The following is a 16,372-nucleotide window of genomic DNA, read 5'->3' on the forward strand; positions in this document are numbered from 1 at the left end:
GAAACTTCACACCTCATCTTCACATAGGCCTCCTTCTTCCTCTTAACAAGAGATTCCACTTCTTTGGTAAAGCACGGTTCCCTCGCTCTAAGCCTTCCTCCCTGCCTGACTGGTACGTACTTATCAAGAACACGCAGTAGCTGATCCTTGAACAAGCTCCACTTATCCAGTGTGCCCAACACTTGCAGTCTACTTCTCCAACCTATCCCCCACAAGTCACGTCTAATGGCATCATAATTGCCGTTCCCCCAGCTATAACTCTTGCCCTGCGGTGTATACTTATCCCTTTCCATAACTAGCGTAAACGTCACCGAATTGTGGTCACTGTCCCCAAAGTGCTCTCCTACCTCCAAATCCAACACCTGGCCAGGTTCATTACCCAAAACCAAATCCAACGTGACCTCGCCTCTTGTTGGCCTGTCAACATATTGTGTCAGGAAACTTTTCAGGCTCAGAGGTAGTACGGCCATGTATCAATTCATAAGCTCAAAAATCAATCTTCTCTTCTCTAAAGATCGTAATCCAAGAATTCTTAAACATTTCTTACAAGGAATGCCTTCCATTTTCCCGATAACACGTATTTGCAGTCCCTCCCATCAGCTATATAAAAGTGTGGATTCTAAACTGTGTGCAGAATCCAGAGATGGCGTACCAGCTGCTTACAGAGTTTAAGATAAACACTAACATCCCAACTCTAAAATGATGCATTCCGTGCTCGTAAAACATGTTCATCCTGCTGTACTGCCTGAGCCACATGATTCATAAACTTGAAATTACTTGCAACTGTCACACCCAAATCCTTTTCAATGGTTAAATGTGCTAAAGGCTGGTCATAGAGTCATAGATGTTTACAGCATGGAAACAGGCCCTTCGGCCCAGCTTGACAATGCCGCCCAGTTTCTATCACTGAGCTAGTCTCACTTGCCCACATTTGGCCCACATTCCTCTCTACCCACCCTGCCCATGTTAACTGTCTAACTGGTCATCGATCTGATAATGTGAATTAGGATTATTGTGGCCAAAATGGAAAACTGAACATTGCCACATTAAAGGAAAGTTGCCACACCTTGGACTACTGCACTACAGTAAAGACTTCATTCTGGAAAATGGGTTTCAAGAGCCCTGGATTATTTACAGAATGTACATAAACATTATGGATTAGCAATTTTAGAATACTAACCTGAGTTGTCACAGTAAACAGCATCTTTGCCAAACATGTACAGTTCTCCATCCTTTGTTGTGATAGCGCTGCTTCCATTGTTGCACGCTGCATATACTGCTATTTTACTTTCTATTTTGATCATTTTCTTTGGCTTATAAGGCTTTGGTTGGCGTCTGCTTTTAGCTACAAATAAATAGAAAACCCAAGTCAACAGCTATACATTTAAATTGTATTATACATGTTCATGTTTCATTTTGTTTGAAAAGGAAAACAATTCTGGAGATAACCGGCTCCTCCAAAGGATAGATTATGCTTTGCACTCATTTCATGTTCAAAATCTGTAACGTCCAAGCCTTCTCCAGGGAGGACAACTGCATCAAAATGATATGACTATCAGGTGAATCAGGTGTTTATGCAGTGTACCTAGCGCATCAGTTTTTAGCCAGGTTCAAGTCGCAACCTCCAATCAAATGAATGTGGCTGTACCACGGTGCAGGTATTTCTATCCTATCACTGACTGCTGGCAGGTAATCTCCGCTAAATAGGAAATCAGTGTTAAAAGTTGTGTCTCTAATTTGTTCTCTATTTCCCATCCCCTCAGGGCATGAGAGAGTAGGTTGGACAGTCTTTCCAACCTCTCCCAAGACAGTGATCCAGATAAACCAAATAAAAAAGAAAGCTTCTGAGAAATAGCAGCTAGATCAGTGACTTAGAAAGTAGGATATTTTTCTATTTCATTGACTTGGCTTAGGTAGGAACATTTTGAGATGCTTGTATTCACTTATACACGAGTTATCAGGATATAATATGTTTTTCCATTAAGTATTTTGTTTTCAGTATTTGTAGATCTGGAGTTCAAAAACTTCATTCCTTGTAATGTTTAAAAAATAGAATAGAGTCTTAAATTTGAAGAATGGCAACTTATTGAAAGGTTTCGTTTGGAACTCTTCATGAATATCCATTATAGAGTTCGATCAAAATCACTTCAATCAAATCTAATGGCACTATTTTCATGTTTGCTGTCCATAGCTGACCAACAGAACAATTTGACCCTGCTTTTCGAAGAACAAGTGCTCTGAAATGGCTGGAAAGATAGCGGACAGCTATTTCCAATCAGAATATTAGCAGACATAACATTTCTTAATTCAATATGCCCACTTCCAAGCTTGTACCTGATTCACCATCCTCTCCTTTACTAGCCAAGCCAGTGAAGAAAACGCTTCCATCTTCAGCCACCATTAAGGCATGAGAGCCATCATGGCCCACAGAGAACTGTACAATCTTTGGTGATTTGGTGATGGGTAGCTCAACCCATTTCCCTGCAGTTGGACCTCCTTGTTTAATTCCAAGGCTCTGATATTTACCAGTATAATACATCTAATGACAAAACAGGGAAAGTTACTTTAAAAAAAAAACGGCAATTTAAATACACATATTCAATCACAATTCAATCAGAGTAGCAACAGCCATCATGATTTGTCTACAAACCTGCAAAAAGCTAACCTTAAACTTTAAAATTGCAATTAAAAATGTAATTGGGCTTGAGGATGTTCATTTGTCACAAAAGTTTAATGTTCCAAAACAAATACTCCATATTTTGGAATTAACCAAATCGAAGTGTTTCCTTAGGCTGGTTTTTGCCCAGAAATAGTACACATTTTATTTTGCTGTGACAATCAGTTTTACAGCATTTTCTGCTAAGTCTACTATCAGCCATGAAAGACCACGACAGATTACTGAGTTAGCAACATTAATTATTACCCAGTTGTGATCAACTTCCTAGAATGAATGCATTTCAATTTCAACTATGCCAATACCAGTGTTTATAGATTAAGCTTTTCATCAAAAGTATGCAGATCACAAATTAGACATCCGCCGTGTACATTTTGGCCTGGATTTTACAGTCAGTTTAGGCACAGACTTTCTGGGCACTATTGTACTCCGATGAGGTGACTTGAGTGAAGCGCTCTCTAGAGGGGTTTTGCGACCTGTGTGTATCCTTAACGAATTGCATTCAAATCTCAGTTGGATTTATTCCTGTTTCAGAGGCTTGAGAATAAATACCCAAGCTCATACTCCAGTGCTGCGCTGTAAGCATAGCCATTTCTCAGATTAAATGCTAAGCCAAGGCCTTGCCTGTTCTCTCAGGTGGGCATAAAATATCCAGTGGTACTATTCTGTAGAACAATGAAGTTCTCACCAAAACAATGGCTAATATTCATCCCTCAAAGCATCACTAAAAACAAATCATCTTGACATTATCATATTGCTGTTTGTGGGAGCTTGCTGTGATAAAATGAGCTCACATTACAACAGTGCCCACATTTCAAAATACTTAATTGCAACAAATCATTTAGGGATGAGCAGCATGGTAGCACAGTGGTTAGCACAGCTGCTTCACAGCTCCAGGGTCCCAAGTTTGATTCCCGGCTTGGGTCACTGTCTGTGCGGAGTCTGCACCTTCTCCCGTGTGTGCGTGTGGGTTTCCTCCGGGCGCTCCGGTTTTCTCCACAGTCCAAAGATGTGCAGGTTAGGTGGATTGGCTATGCTAAATTTCCCTTCGTGTCCAAGAAGGTTAGGTGGGGTTACTGGGTTACGGGGATAGGTCACAAATGTGGGCTTAAGTGGGGTGCTCTTTCAAAGGGCTGGTGTAGCCTCAATGGGCTGAATGGCCTCCTTCTGCACTGTAAATTTTATGATTCTATGAATGCCTTAATTTCTGAAAGGCGCGTTTATAAATGTGAATCTTTCTTTCCTTTACACTGAAGAATCCGTACCAGGTAAGGCAAAGGTATGACCATTGGCTGCTTTCCCCTTTGAGGGAAGAGCTGACTGGTGGTGACTTAACCTGGAGATTACTACACGTGAGGCAAGAGGTAAGGTTGAAACGGTGGTTTTCATGAATAACCTGTGTACCACACATGCAGAGTTAAACCCACCAAATAAGTTGAAAAATTTGGTATAATGCCAAATCTCACACAGAAAGAGGAAAAAACATGGGAGATAAGAGGCAGAAAGAAAAAGTAAAATAAACTTCAAATGTCCAAAAACAATTAAAATCTATAGAAAATTAACTTTCATGTTTTTAAAATTAAAATTTCAGCACCCAAAAGGCAATTTGGCAATAAGTACGGCTCATCACACCATTAAACATTTATTTACATTTGAATAGACAAACCTCAACATTTTTGGCATGGTTACCAGATAAGTAAGTGAATGTTTTTTAAATTAATTCATGCCATGTGGTCGTTGCCAGCAATACCAGCATTTAATAACCATCCCTAATTGTGCATGAGATAGTGATGATGAGCTGCCTTCTAGAACCATTGTTGACCATGCTGTAGTACACCAAGTCCTGCTATGGAGAGAGTTGCAGGATTTTGACCCCAGTGACAGGAAAAGAACAGCGAGATACTTCCAAGTCAGGATGGGTGGGAACTTGCAGTTAAGTGTGTTTCCATTTTTGGATTCATTCATGGGATGTTGCCACCACTGGCTGGGCCAGCATTTGTTGCCCATCCCGAACTGCCCATGAGATGAGTGGCTTGCTGACCGTTTCAGAGTCAACCACAGTGCTGTGAATCCGGAGTCAGCCAGACCAGGTAAGGATAGCAGATTTCCTTCCCTAAAGGAAATTAGTGAACCAGGTGGGCTTTTACAACAATCGGCAATCATGTCATGGTCATGATTAAGAGTTTAAATTCACATTCTGAAATAACATTTCACCATCTGCCATGGTGGAATTGGAAGCTGAAGTTCAGGAGACTTGATTAAAACATCCTGAGGGGTCTTGACAGGCTAGATAGGGAAAGGATGATTCCACTTGTGGTAGAATCTAGAATAAGAAGACATTGTTTTAAAATAAGGGGTTACCCCCTTTAAGACAGATGGGGAGGAGTTTTTCTCTTGAGGGTTAGAAGTCTTTGGAACTCATCCTCAAAAGTCAGTGGAAGCAGAGTCTTTGAATATTCTAAATGTACAGGTAGATGGATTCTTCATAAGCAAGGGGGTGGAAACCTACTGAAGACAAGCGGGAATGTGGAGTTGAGGTTAGAATCAGATCAGCCATGATCTTACTCAATGACGGAGCAGACTCGAAGGGCCGAGAGAACTACTCCTGCTCCAAATTTCTACGTAATTCATAATGGTTGCATGACAAATGACAGACGTATCAAAATTCTATGTAAAGTTTATGCCTTAAATTAATAATACAGAAATCACAGGCAGTTACCAGACAAAGGGGAAAAAATCAACTTGTTATCCAGGTACATTCCATTTTAGCTGGCTGCAGTAAAATATCAAAACTGATTAAGCATTAATCATTAGTTAACTGCAATACCAACTTCTTGAATTTTTAAAATTATAGTTAACAGAACAATTTCTCTACGTACCTTGCCATTAGCAGTTTTCATTAGTGCAAACTCTCTGCCAGCTCCTACAACCGCTGATTCCTCATCAAATCCTGTACCTGACAAAACATGGACACTCACAGACTTCAAAATATTCAGATCATGCAGAAGGATTGAGATTTTTACATACATGCATTTAATAGATTCTGGAAAATTAACAAGTATTGGCAACACAACACCCACATTTTAGCACGAGGAGCTGCCATAAAACTTGTGATGCTGTGCATAGAGAAATGAATTAACACCCATGTTCGAATACAAGCATATTAACTATTCATTAACATTGCCAGTAGAAATTGCATAGTGCATTCTTTTTCAATAAAAGATGTACAAAAGAGCTATGTCTTTACATGTCTTTCCATTCAGCAGTTCATCTATAGAAAATCTTATTTAAAAGTTCCAACCACCAAAACTGTTACACCTGTAGGTGGTGCTATGATATGGGATTCTCAATGTTCGCGGTGCAGAGAATAGTGTGTGCTGTGGATGAACAGCGACTGATGATGTTCTCAGTGCAAAAAGCATCGGGCCACATGGTCGGGGTGATGCAGATCAACTTGCAGTGCAAAGAAACAGATGGCACTTGGGGTGTGGGGGCAGAGAGGAGTACGAGGCAGAAGAGAGAAGCTAATGGAGCTTGAAAGAGACACGGAGGGGAAAAGAGGGATGCAACATGGAGAAGGGCGAACAGGATTCAATGTAAAGGAAAGAAACAGGGCAAGAGCAAAAGAGCGACGAGAAAACCAGATATCCGTCATTGTCACAGACTTGTGAGTATTCTGTCTGTATTCATGCTGTACAATAACTAAGCAGGTACATTTAATTCTCGAAATGCAAGTTAAAAATGGATTTGAGAACTAATGATGAAAATAACAATCTAAGATTACTTGGTCTGCGTGAAAAGTACCCATTTCACTTAAGGGGAGAGAGAATCTTACTGACCAATGAGTGTAATGTGCAATAAACGATAATATATATGTAGTGGCTAACACACTGAGGATTACTGATTTAAAAACAAACTACGTACCCACACTTACCTGCAGGCAAAATGGCATTACAAGCAAACGTTGACTCAATGCATTTTCACACAAAGATTGCTTGACACAGGAACGTTTAGAAAATAAGATTGCAACACATTCAGCAATTTAATATTGTTTTCTAAATCTAAGCATTTGTTTCCTCATCACTTTGTCCACCTATTTCTCTGACCCAGTCCTAAAGTCATTAACTCCTCAGCCTCCTTGAAAGCGTTCAATGGCTGACCTTTTGTAGTACATGCCACTAATTAACACACAGAAGAGAGAACATGGAACATAGTGCAGAAGGAAGCTATTCGGCACATCGAGTCTGCACCGACCCACTTAAGCCCTCACTTCCACCCTATCCCCGTAACCCAATAACCCCTCCTAACCTTTTTGGACATTAAGGGCAATTTAACATGGCCAATCCACCTAACCTGCACGTCTTTGGGCTGTGGGAGAAAACCGGAGCACCCGGAGGAAACCCACGCAGACAACGGGAGAACGTGCAGACTCCGCACAGACAATGACCCAGCAGGGAATCAAACCTGGGACCCTGGCGCTGTGAAGCCACAGTGCTATCCACTTGTGCTACCGTGCTGCCCAAAACTAAGTTCACCCCAAAACTTCTTGTACCCAAGCACTCAGCATCTGGGAACGAATGAGTCGAGGAAAAATGTTTATAGCAAGTGACAAAAGTGCTTTATGTCCTTTATGTCTGTAAATAATTACATGACATTAACACCTTATTAAACAAGCAACAACAACAAAAATCAAGATGCCTTACTAATAATGTGCAAGTCTTTTTCAAGGTCAAACAAGGAGAGCCCGCAAGCATGTAGACACTTCCTGGCTAGCTTGAGCTGCAGCTCCTGTTGAAGAACAGGCTCGGTGCTTGTTGCATATATCCGAACTACAAAACCATCCTACAAGGGAGAGGGGACAAAAATATTGCTAATAACCTTGTGTAAACCTCATTAAACAATAATGCATGTACCTAATCACAACTGGACAGCACAGTCACCATAAAGATACTTTAATGCAAAAATAGTTTGTAAAGTTCAATGTTACAACTAAGATACTTGCATCTTTTGATGCTGTAATTTGATTGATGTATTCTCCATCCGTGAAGAGGATATTCTGTCCTTCTGTCTGGCAACCTGAAAACAGAAATTAATTTGTGATCTGTGTTTCAACTTTACAAGTTGAGAACATTTCAGAAAACTTTGGAATTGAAGTTAACAGTTATGCACAAACAAGCCCCCTAGCTGCAATGAGCAGTTTAACTTTTGAGTTGTCCATTTGTTTAATATTCAACCTTTTAGTTTAGGCATATGATTTGAGATTACTTCATACTTTATACTGAAATTATTGCCAATCGCACACATATTGAACTGATCACCTCTTGTGCTTGAATCACACCGCTAAACATGAGTAGAGTACACTTTGCTTCCAACAGTCTTGGAAATGAGAAATACACAGGAGTCTTCAAAAATCGTCTCAAAAGGAAATGGTCTTTTAAAAATTGTTACGATATCAAATGAAGGATGGGGTTTGTTAAGAGTAAATATAGGAGGCCAGTAGATAGGATGAAACTGTTTCCACTTGTAGGAGCGACAGTAACCAGCAGATACGGATTTACGGTATCTGGCAGAGATAAGAATTTGCATGTTTATGTACAATGTGTTATGTCAGCCATGACGCAGTTGGTAGCAATCTCACCTGAGTCATAAGGTTGTGGGTTCAAGTCCCACTCTAGGACTTGAGCATCAAAATATAAAACTTAAACACTCCAGTACAGTACTGAGGGAGTGCTGAATTGTCTGAGGTACTGTCTTTCAGATGAATATGTTAAACTGAGGCTACCTGCCCTCTCAAGTGAAATTAAAAGCTTGCATGACACTATTTTGGGGAGTTATCCTGAGTCCCAACCAAAATGTAATCCCCCAATCAATATCATGAAATATTACCTGGTATTATCACATTGCTGTTTGGGGGAGCTTGCTGTGCTTCTTCTATTACCTCAGTGACTGCACTTTAAACATACTTTATTGGCTGCAAAGTGCTTTCAGATGTCCTGTGGTCACGAAAGGCACTAAATAGGGCAGCATGGTGGCGCAGTGGGTTAGCCCTGTTGCCTCACGGTGCCGAGGTCCCAGGTTCGATCTGGGCTCTGGGTCACTATTCGTGTGTGGAGTTTGCACATTCATTCTCCCAGTGTTTGCGTGGGTTTCGTCCCCACAACCCAAAAGATGTGCAGGCTCGATGGATTGGCCATGCTAAATTGCCCCTCAATTGGCAAGATTTAATTGGGTACTCTAAAATTTTTTTTAAAATGAAAGGCACTATATAAATGTAAGTCTTCCTGTTTCTATCATCTGGGATGCAATGCCTGAAAGGATGATCATGGTCCAGAGCATTGGACTGAGATAGGCACAGTAAGAAGTCTTACAACACCAGGTTAAAGTCCAACAGGTTTGTTTGGAATCACTAGCTTTCAGAATAACCTGGTGTTGTCAGTCTTCTTACTGAAAGGGTGGTGGAAGGAGATTGAATGATAATTTACAAAAGGTGATTGGGCAGGTACTTGAAAAGGAAAGAAATTATAGGCTATTGGAAAAAGCAGGGAATGGGACTAATTCGGAAAAGGCAGGGGAGTGGGACTAATAGCTGTTTCTGAAGGTTAGTACAAGCAAGATGGGCCATATTGTCATCTCCTATTTTGCATGGCTCCATGAAAAAGGATGGAACAGTTTGCATGAAAATTATCTACGATAATGCCTCTTTGCTCAGAAAATCAAAACATCCGAGAGAACCTTTTTGATTTTGGAATCAAACCATTTTGGGTGGGAGGGACGGAGTTATTTGGGGAAGGGTATCCTGTCAGTTCAATGAACCTTTCACAACCTAGATAGTCTCACTTTTGACAACAGTTGCCCACATCTTGCTACAAAACATCCCACATCCCAATGCATTACTTTTCAATGAGTAGTTCCCCCAAGTTAACAAATCCTACCCCTTTACATCAAACCCATTCATCAGTTAAAGATCCTCCTTTACAACTTGCAATGTTAATAACATTCCAACTATTATTCCATAACTCTATATACCGCTTCCCCAAATACAAATTACTTTATCATTCAGAGCTACAGCAATTTATGACACACCTGGAAGATTAACTGTACTTTCTTGTTCCAATGTTTCTGGGTTTATGGACATCGCTGTCATATTATGATTATTTAAATCTCGATATAGTAAAGAACCCTGTTCAAACAGCACAAAGAAAAGTTACAACTTCTTTGGATGCTTTATCTTTTTGGCTAAAATTGTTCATTTCAGTAATTACAAAGAAGAACATAAGTTAACATTTCTAAGTACATGTTTCTCACTCCAAAGAAATCTCACACTGAAGGGTTTAAACTAGTATGGCGGGGGGGGGGGGGGGGAGGATAGGTACCGGAGCAATAGGTCAGAAGGTCAAAGCATTGAGGGAGAACTAAACTAGGGAATAGGGCCAGTATGGATATGAGGAAGAGCAGACAGGGAGATGTTGCTGAAAACAGCGGGTCTGGTGGCCTGAAGTACATATGTTTTAATGCAAGAAGTATTACGGGTAAGGCAGATGAACTTAGAGCTTGGATCAGTACTTGGAACTATGATGTTGTTGCCATTACAGAGACCTGGTTGCGGGAAGGACAGGATTGGCAGCTAAACGTTCCAGGATTTAGATGTTTCAGGCGGGATAGAGGGGGATGTAAAAGGGGTAGCGGAGTTGCGCTACTGGTTAGGGAGAATATCACAGCTGCACTACGGGAGGACACCTCAGAGGGCAGCGAGGCTATATGGGTAGAGGTCAGGAATAAGGGTGCAGGCACAATGTTGGGGGTTTACGACAGGCCTCCCAACAGCCAGCGGGAGATAGAGGAGCAGATAGGTAGACAGATTTTGGAAATGAGTAAAAACAATAGGGTTGTTGTGATGAGAGACTTCAACTTCCCTAATATTGACTGGGACTCACTTAGTGCCAGGGACCTGGACAGGGCAGAGTTTGTAAGGAGCATCCAGGAGGGCTTCTTAAAACAATACGTAGACAGTCCAACTAGGGAAGGGGCTGTACTGGACCTGGTATTGGGGAATGAGCCCGGCCAGGTGGTAGAAGTTTCAGTAAGGGAGCATTTCGGGAACAGTGACCACAATTCAGTAAGTTTTAAAGTGCTGGTGGACAAGGATAAGAGTGGCCCAAGGGTGAATGTGCTAAATTGGGAGAAGGCTAATTATAACTACATTAGGCGGGAACTGAAGAACCAAGACTGGGGGAGGATGTTTGAGGATAAATCAACATCTGACATGTGGGAGGCTTTCAAATGTCAGTTGAAAGGAATTCAGGACCGGCATGTTCCTGTGCGGAAGAAGGATAAAAATGGCAAATTTCGGGAACCTTGAAACCTCGAGAAATATTGTAGGCCTTGTCAAAAAGAAAAAGGAGGCATTTGTCTGGGCTAGAAAGCTGGGAACAGACGAAGCCTGTGTGGAATATAAGGAATGTAGGAAGGAACTGAAGCAAGGAGTCAGGAGGGCTAGAAGAGGTCACGAAAAGTCATTGGCAAATAGTGTTAAGGAAAATCCCAAGGCTTTTTACACATACATAAAAAGCCAGGGAAAGGGTTGGCCCACTGAAGGATAGGCAAGGGAATCTATGTGTGGAGCCAGAGGAAATGGGCGAGGCACGAAATGAATACTTTGCATCAGTATTCACCAAAGAGAAGGAATTGGTGGATGTTGAGTCTGGAGAAAGGTGTGTAGATAGCCTGGATCATATTGAGATCCAAAAAGAGTCTTGAAAAATATTAAGGTAGATAAGTCCCCAGGGCCGGATGGGATCTACCCCAGAATACTGAAGGAGGCTAGAGAGGAAATTGCTGAGGCCTTGACAGAAATCTTTGGATCCTCGCTGTCTTCAGGCGATGTCCCGGAGGACTGGAGAATAGCCAATGTTGTTCCTTTGTTTAAGAAGGGTAGCAAGGATGATCCAGGGAACTACAGGCCAGTAAGCCTCACGTCAGCGATAGGGAAATTACTGGAGAGAATTCTTCGAGACAGGATCTACTCCCATTTGGAAGCAAATGGACGTATTAGTGAGAGGCAGCATGGTTTTGTGAAGGGGAGGTCATGTCTCACTAACTTGATAAGAATTTTTCGAGGAGGTCACAAAGATGATTGATGCAGGTAGGGCAGTGGATGTTGTCTATAGGGACTTCAGTAAGGCCTTTGACAAGGTCCCTCATGGTAGACTGGTACAAAAGGTGAAGTCACACGGGATCAGGGGTGAGCTGGCAAGGTGGATACAGAACTGGCTAGGTCATAGAAGGCAGAGAGTAGCAATGGAAGGGTGCTTTTCTAATTGGAGGGCTGTGACTAGTGGTGTTTCACAGGGATCAGTGCTGGGGCCTTTGCTGTTCGTAGTAAATATAAATGATTTGGAGGAAAATGGAACTGGTCTGATTAGTAAGTTTGCAGACGACACAAAGGTTGGTGGAATTGCGGATAGCGATGAAGACTGTCAGAGGATACAGCAGGATTTAGATCGTTTGGAGACTTAGGCGGAGATGGCAGATGGAGTTTAATCCGGACAAATGTGAGGTAATGCATTTTGGAAGGTCTAATGCAGGTAGGGAATATACAGTGAATGGTAGAACCCTCAAAAGTATTGAAAGTCAGAGAGATCTAGGTGTACAGGTCACTGAAAGGGGCAACACAGGTGGAGAGGGTAGTCAAGAAGACATACGGCATGCTTGCCTTCATTGGCCGGGGCATTGAGTATAAGAATTGGCAAGTCATGTTGCAGCTGTATAGAACCTTAGTTAGGCCACACTTGGAGTAGAAGAGATTTACCAGAATGTTGCCTGGTATGGAGGGCATTAGCTATGAGGAGCGGTTGAATAAACTAAGTTTGTTCTCACTGGAACGACGGAGGTTGAGGGGTGACCTGATAGAGGTCTACAAAATTATGAGGGGCATAGACAGAGTGGATAGTCAGAGGCTTTTCCCCAGGGTAGAGGGGTCAATTACTAGGGGGCATAGGTTTAAGGTGCGAGGGGCAAGGTTTAGATGAGATGTACGAGGCAAGTTTTTTTTTTTTATACACAGAGGGTAGTGGGTGCCTGGAAATCGCTGCCGGAGGAGGTGGTGGAAGCAGGGACGATAGTGATATTTATGGGGCATCTTGACAAATACATGAATAGGATGGGAATAGAAGGATATGGACCCAGGAAGTGTAGAAGATTTTAGTTTAGACGGGCAGCATGGTCGGCACGGACTTGGAGGGCCGAAGGGCCTGTTCCTGTGCTATACTTTTCTTTGTTCTTTGATTCCATACATCACAACTATTTTCCGACTGAAACTCCATTGTGATTAGATATTGTGCAATGATCTTTACATATTATTCTTTACTCCTTTAGCAATGGAATCTTTTAGCATACAATTAATGCACCTTACTGTGTTGAAAATGCCTTCCATCATGTAATTTCCAAAGATTTAAAATTAGAGGCCCAGAAACAATTCAACAATACAAACTAAACTTCAAAGAACACATGTAAAATGAAATGCGCAATCCAATTATCAGATCTACATTTATTGCAAAGTGCAAATAGACTTGAAAATAAATGAGTTGAGTTAATTTTTCAAATAAACAAAATTAATTCCACTTCTGTCATACTTTCTCCTTTAATAAACCAGTTAAGTCTCAGGTTTCTCTCCCATCACCATTAATAAACAAAACAATTGATTGGCTGAAATAAGTATTCTATTAACAGTGCAGGATTGAATTAACGTCAGATATTTCTTGATTTCAGTTAATGAAGCTTTAGCACATAATTAAACAGCTTTTTAAACTGATATCTTACCTGTGCAAATCCCAGCCATGACTTTCTATCCTTCCTATTCCTTATGCGGGATGTTGAGTTGTACACATGGCCCTTTGAAAAATACATCAGATATGTAGAATCTTGTCTGCATTTATGTAAAGCTAAATTGCACATTACACGCTTTTTCATATGCATCAGGTAAATGTTTGACCTTCTTTCCTTCTGCACTTTAAAGGCCCCATTTATCTGCCCGCCTTTTCCTCTCTCCTCCCATGCAGAATATGAGTCAAGCTAAGGCTTTGACCGTAGGGCCACAGAAATGCTAGTTTTCCCAAGTGCAGGTCAGTGCTGTCTCCTGTCATATGTGCTTGTGATTGCCCACATCACATGCTCCCCAGCTCCACTGCAGCATGCAGGCCATCCCTTCCCTACTGTCAGGTCAGGAAAGCCCAAGCAGGAAGACTAGAAAATTGGGAATGGGCTTACAACATAATGCACAATGTAAATAGGACCACTTTCCTTTTTTTGATTAAGTTAATTTATGCAAGTCCCAGAATTATTACATACATTGCCCATAGCTTACCTTGAATCTAATTATTTGCACAAAAATAGGCCAGGCAAGATCTGTGTGCATGGGGTCATCAATATTTATTTTTTTACTGTTAATGCCGTACGTTAAAATGATTGAAGTCCTTGCCTTGTTTAACTAGGATGTCTTATTTTTATGATGATACTGAGCATATGCTTTCAGGCTAAAATAAATTATTCAAAGCTTAGCTCCTGCTCAGTAGTGATTTTGCAACAACTTTTACTCAAATTTAATTTAATTATACATGTTTTTTTAAATAGCTTTTAACTCATCTAGTGTAATTCAGCTATTTCCCCCAAATCCTGGCACCATACCATATTTTGTTCGACTTATAAAAACTTCCTCATTACTCTCTCAAATGACACCTTCTATCGCCTCTCCTTATTCCTGTTCAGTGGTAGTTTCCCCAGCTCCCTCCTTCATAAAGCACCCAGGAGATTTTCATAGGTTTTCACATTGTAACAGGTGCCATGCAAGTATGTGTTGATGCATTTAAGGTTACGTAATCCAGAATTTATGTTGCATCTAACATAAAGCATAGTGCAACGATGGGGAAAAATGGGTGATTACCCTCAACCCTTCCTTTTTCTCATTTTACTGCATTATTTTCATATTGTACATAAAATGTTTCAGCTTCCTCAGCCAAAAAAGCCTGCAGCCAGCAAAGATTATTTGACAATTCTTCTAAAATTGTTTATGCAGCCATATTTCCTGGCTCACTTACTGCTGTGGCCCACCGCAAAAAGGTTCATCCTGCTATCAGTCGCTAAGAATCTTATTCATTGAAGGGAAAGTAATTTAATAGCTGAAGGAAATTCAAACAGAACAGAGCTGCTGAGCCTGCAAATAAGCTCAGATCACAATGAAGATTAAAAATAATTCTGCCTTGTCGTCACAGAAGGCACTGGATCCTAGAAGAGTACGTCAAGAACAGTTCAGGGAGATGCTGAAAATCTGACTTGTTTATCAGGTTCTTTCCTCTATAAAGCAGAATTTTTGAAAACGTGATAGGGTGCTGCCAGACACAATTACGATAAAGTCAGGTCTCAAAAATCTGGTAGCAATCGTTGGGAATATAAAGGCAGAATAATTAATACGGCACCATCAAACAAGGCACGTAGTTCCCCAGTGTAGTACATGCTTGAATATTACGCTTCCTGCTGTGATCCACTGTCTGATCCCCAGCACAACTGTCTACTACCACACATGACGTTCAGTATATGTAAGCACTGCTTGCAAACTATACAGCAAAATAATAACTCGTATGGCATGTGCACGGCATTGCTTCCCTGCATTATCCCATTCCAACTTTAAAAAAAACAGATCAATAGCAATTTAAATCACCATGTAACAATTAAACACAGAAAATACGGTTATAGCCAAATCATTAAGATAGGCCTTCATCATCATTTGGATTATTTATAAAAGTTATACAAATCTACTGCTTCATCAGGTAAGTCTTTTGCACTATTCATATCACAAGAGAGCTCCTCCAAATAAACAACTTCCAAATGTCATTTTAGCCAAATAACAAAGGATAGCAGCAAGCACAAGAGTTCAGAAATACACTGGGAAAGATCAAGACTAACAACTGAATTAAAATCATCACTGGATGTTTCAAATGAGAAATCCTTTAAAGCACAAATCACTACTCTTACTGTCTCTCTGATTGTGAAAAGGACTAAAATCCAAGATTAAATAACCAAATACCCACACACCTTCTTTGCAGCGCAAAAAGATCCAGACATTGGTTTGTCAAAGTACAGGGCCAGCGCACAAGACCACTCATCCAGATAATTTAATAAAACCTCAACATCCGCATGACACCAACAGCAAGAGTACAATTGGCACCAATCCTGCAGTATAAATGCTATCCGATAAAAAACCCTCTGGGTTGGTGTTTCATTCACTTACTGCCAAGCATTAATACCAAGTGAAAACAAAAACTAAACAGCACATTAAATCGTGTTGTGGTTTTGTTGTTTGGCTGCAGTCTAGCTAAGCTGTCAGTGCAGCAGTGCAATTGTACCATTGCTGAACTACGTGAACCTTCCCCTTCTAAAGTCTGTGCAATTTGCCACTGTTGACACAATACTAATGGAGCAAATGTGACACAAAAAAGTGACTTTAGTACAAACCCAGAGCGCAGGGTGTGAGATGTAGCACTTGGTGGAAAACATTGCAAAGATGGAGTGAAGTGAAGTCATGGATGGATTTCTAGAAGACAAGGATTTTGAAATCAACATCTTTGGGACAAAGAGCTAACCGAAGTAAGCCAAGACTGAAAGAACTTTTATTTAAGTATAACAAAACATCCTGAGGCAACTTAC

At 40.9% G+C, this 16,372-nt stretch overlaps 1 protein-coding gene across 19 annotated transcripts in view; it reads right to left on the minus strand.

The window, feature by feature from the left end:
- The window catches only part of mycbp2 (MYC binding protein 2), a 224,287-nt gene that overhangs the window by 145,606 nt on the left and 62,309 nt on the right, over positions 1–16,372 (minus strand). For all 19 annotated transcript variants that reach the window (XM_072476174.1, XM_072476181.1, XM_072476189.1 and 16 more), the window contains exons 7-13: positions 13,493–13,564; positions 9,758–9,854; positions 7,677–7,750; positions 7,378–7,516; positions 5,554–5,630; positions 2,335–2,539; positions 1,181–1,345 (exon numbers count right to left, since the gene is read on the minus strand). In XM_072476174.1, the coding sequence (XP_072332275.1) occupies positions 1,181–1,345; positions 2,335–2,539; positions 5,554–5,630; positions 7,378–7,516; positions 7,677–7,750; positions 9,758–9,854; positions 13,493–13,564 (829 nt within the window). The remainder of the gene's footprint in view (positions 1–1,180; positions 1,346–2,334; positions 2,540–5,553; positions 5,631–7,377; positions 7,517–7,676; positions 7,751–9,757; positions 9,855–13,492; positions 13,565–16,372) is intronic.

Source organism: Scyliorhinus torazame, chromosome 15, assembly GCF_047496885.1.
Source record: "Scyliorhinus torazame isolate Kashiwa2021f chromosome 15, sScyTor2.1, whole genome shotgun sequence".
Taxonomy (NCBI): domain Eukaryota; kingdom Metazoa; phylum Chordata; class Chondrichthyes; order Carcharhiniformes; family Scyliorhinidae; genus Scyliorhinus; species Scyliorhinus torazame.